General features: G+C 40.0%; 1 protein-coding gene across 1 annotated transcript in view; it reads left to right on the top strand.

The window, feature by feature from the left end:
* The first annotated feature begins 226 nt into the window (after window positions 1-226).
* LOC137976593 (uncharacterized) overlaps window positions 227-2,902 on the top strand; it is a 38,750-nt gene continuing 36,074 nt past the window's right edge. Inside the window, exon 1 of the mRNA XM_068823967.1 lies at window positions 227-320. Within this exon, the coding sequence (XP_068680068.1) occupies window positions 263-320 (58 nt within the window). The 5' untranslated portion in view covers window positions 227-262. The remainder of the gene's footprint in view (window positions 321-2,902) is intronic.

Below are 2,902 nucleotides of genomic sequence, written 5' to 3'. Positions count from 1 at the left end.
CGGTAAGACTTAGACACTGTTCAACATTATTTCACATTTCACTCATATTTCCGAGTCAATCTTACGAATATATTATTTTCGCGGTTTTGCATCCTCAGTATGCTCTCACGGTGGTGGAGGCGGCGCTCAACGACACAATGACTGCGACACGCTGTCAAATGATACATTCCCTGAAAGTTATCTACCAATAGGCTTAGTGACAGAGGGGAATAAATCTCACTCCCCTTACTTCGTTGAACACTGCAATGTATCTGTTCTGTGTATGAGTAAGGCCAGAGCACCAAGATGGCTAAAGCGCAAAGCAAAACGGTGTAAAAAAGGTATGTAAATACTTTAGTCGAGTGATGGCAATTGAATTGATTTGTTATACCTTTAAACTCAAATATGTTTTCCGATTGGAGGAGAATACGTCACGTGCCAGGGGTAAAAACTCACTAACTCCCAAGAAAAATACAACAACTTGAACTGTCCGGACTCGCACTTGATCAGGTTGTGCACCTAATGCACCCTGGCAAGTGTGTATGCCAGCCGGCCTGAACAAAAAATATTCTGCTGTCATGTAATATTTTGCATAAGTAAATTTACATAAGTGAGTATTGAGAAATCTCTGCGCTGGTTGATTACACTTGAGGTAATGATTGTGTGATAATCACCTAAGCTGTTTTTTTTTTTCTTTTTTTTCAAAATGGCCGCAAGCCGTTTTGTCGAAGTGATAGACGAAAAAATTAGTTATTTCAAAAAGAATCTAATTTTTTTTCACTACAAATAATCACCTATGTATTTATACTAAAACAATTATTTACCTCAGTCCCGGTGGATATCGGTGAATAAAAGCCGAGGCCAATATTCACTTGCCTTCGGCGAATAATTGTTTAAAAAAAACAAAATCGTAAGGTGGCACCTGCGATTTTCTATAACTCTGCGGAATCTCATCTTCAAGTGCCAATGGCCACGCGTTTTGGCTTTCTGACCCCAAATCAATTGATGCGTGACATAACCTACCAATCAGTATCTTTGGTTCCTAGGGTACATTCGGCGCCGATGGAAAACGATAGAATCTTCAGGATTCTTTTTACTGAAGAGCCTCTAAAAAGATATCGTAATGGTAAATTTGGAGCTGTGAACTAGAAGTTGTGAACTCCGGAGGCGGAGTCGATCTTGCAGGTTATGTTCTGGAATTTGATTGATGGAAGCCAAAACGCAGTTTAGCGCTGAGCACTTGAAGGTGAGATTCTGCAGCATCGTAAAAATAGCAATAAACAGGATTGCTTACACCCAGATCGAACATTTACACCTGCTTTTAGCGACTGATGGCCAAGGAAGACTTCGTGTTGTTACTCACATCAATTCGACAAAAGACAATTTGGCTAAATGCTTGTTCTAGATTCACCTAAAATCGCGAAAAGGGGGATTTAAAAAACGATTTGTATGCCGATAATGTTGTTTAGAGGTTACGCTTTTATCAAATTTTGACCACAAACGCTGTTATAGTGCGCATGCGTTCGTGATGTTTATCAAATTAGAGGGCGCATCCGTTTCCTGCATTTGTAATTGCCCAACATTTCAGTATTGGGTAGCGAAGTTAGACACGTGCCTATGCGTTGATTGGCCTTAATTAAGCCAACATTTTTCGCTACATGAACATTGTGCATGATTCTGTTTTCGATCAAGCCAATTTCCCTTTTATTTCCGTGAACACAACAAAAGTATGCGACGTTCAGCCGACTTTCTAACATCCAAGATAACATCGAGCAACGTTTCTTCACCCCTGGAGTATCCTCATCTCCAGGTTACCAGCGGGCGCTATGCTCAAATATGAGAACACATAAGCATGTGAGAACATCCCGGATTCATCCTCTCCAACATGCTTGCCCACAAATATGGGAAACAAGGTTTGGGTAAAATAGGGGAAGGGGGACATCAGAGCCTTAGCTAAGAAAGACTTCTGGTACCTTTCTTTAAGCTGTTGAAAGAAGATGTTTTGATTGGAATCTCGATAAGACTTAGACACTGTTCAACATTATTTCACATTTCACTCACATTTCCGAGTCAATCTTACGAATTTATTATTTTCGCGGTTTTGCATCCTCAGTATGCTCTCACGGTGGTGGAGGCGGCGCTCAACGGCACAATGACTGCGAAACGCTGTCAAATAATACATTCCCTGACATTCCCTATTTACGTGTGGTACAAATAAAGCTTTTGTTGTTGTTGCTGTAAAAAATAAAACAACTTGAACTGTCCGGACTCGTACTTGATCAGGTTGTGCACCTAATCCACCCTGGCAAGTGTGTATGCCAGCCCACGTGAACAAAAAATATTCTGCTGTCATGTAGTATCTTGCATTAGTATATTTACATAGGTGAGTATTGAAAAATCTCTGCGCTGTTGGTTGCACTTGAGGTGATAATTGTGTGATAATCACCTAAGCGGTTTTTTTTTTCCTTCAAAATGGCTGCAAGCCGTTTTGTCGAAGTGACAGACGAAAAAAATATTTGTTTTAAAGAAAGAGCATATTTTTTTCAAATAATCACCTAGGTAATTATACTAAAACACTTATTCACCTGGGGCTCGGCAAATATCGGTGAATAAAAACCGAGACGAATATTCACCTTGCCTTGAGCGGATAATTACTAGGTTACCAAACCCAGTCGGAATCTGCGTTGCATTTCGTCGTTTTTACTGGGTTGTGGTGTCTTTGTGCGTAGAGTCTTCTGCGCATATTTTCGTATTTTTCTGGTTTGACAGAGTAGAATATTTCATTAACCTGCAATGGCGTCGAAGATTGAAACGCAAATGGCGTTTTGGAGGATCTTTAAACAAAATGTACCCTTATGGAGCTAAAGAATGGAACGTAATTGGATAAACGAGACAGACGGTGAAAAAAATTTCTGGAATCTTA

Source organism: Montipora foliosa, chromosome 11 (assembly GCF_036669935.1).
Source record: "Montipora foliosa isolate CH-2021 chromosome 11, ASM3666993v2, whole genome shotgun sequence".
NCBI classification, from domain to species: domain Eukaryota; kingdom Metazoa; phylum Cnidaria; class Anthozoa; order Scleractinia; family Acroporidae; genus Montipora; species Montipora foliosa.
Note: the sequence above shows the minus strand (reverse complement) of the source record. Positions and strands in the feature narration are given on the sequence as shown.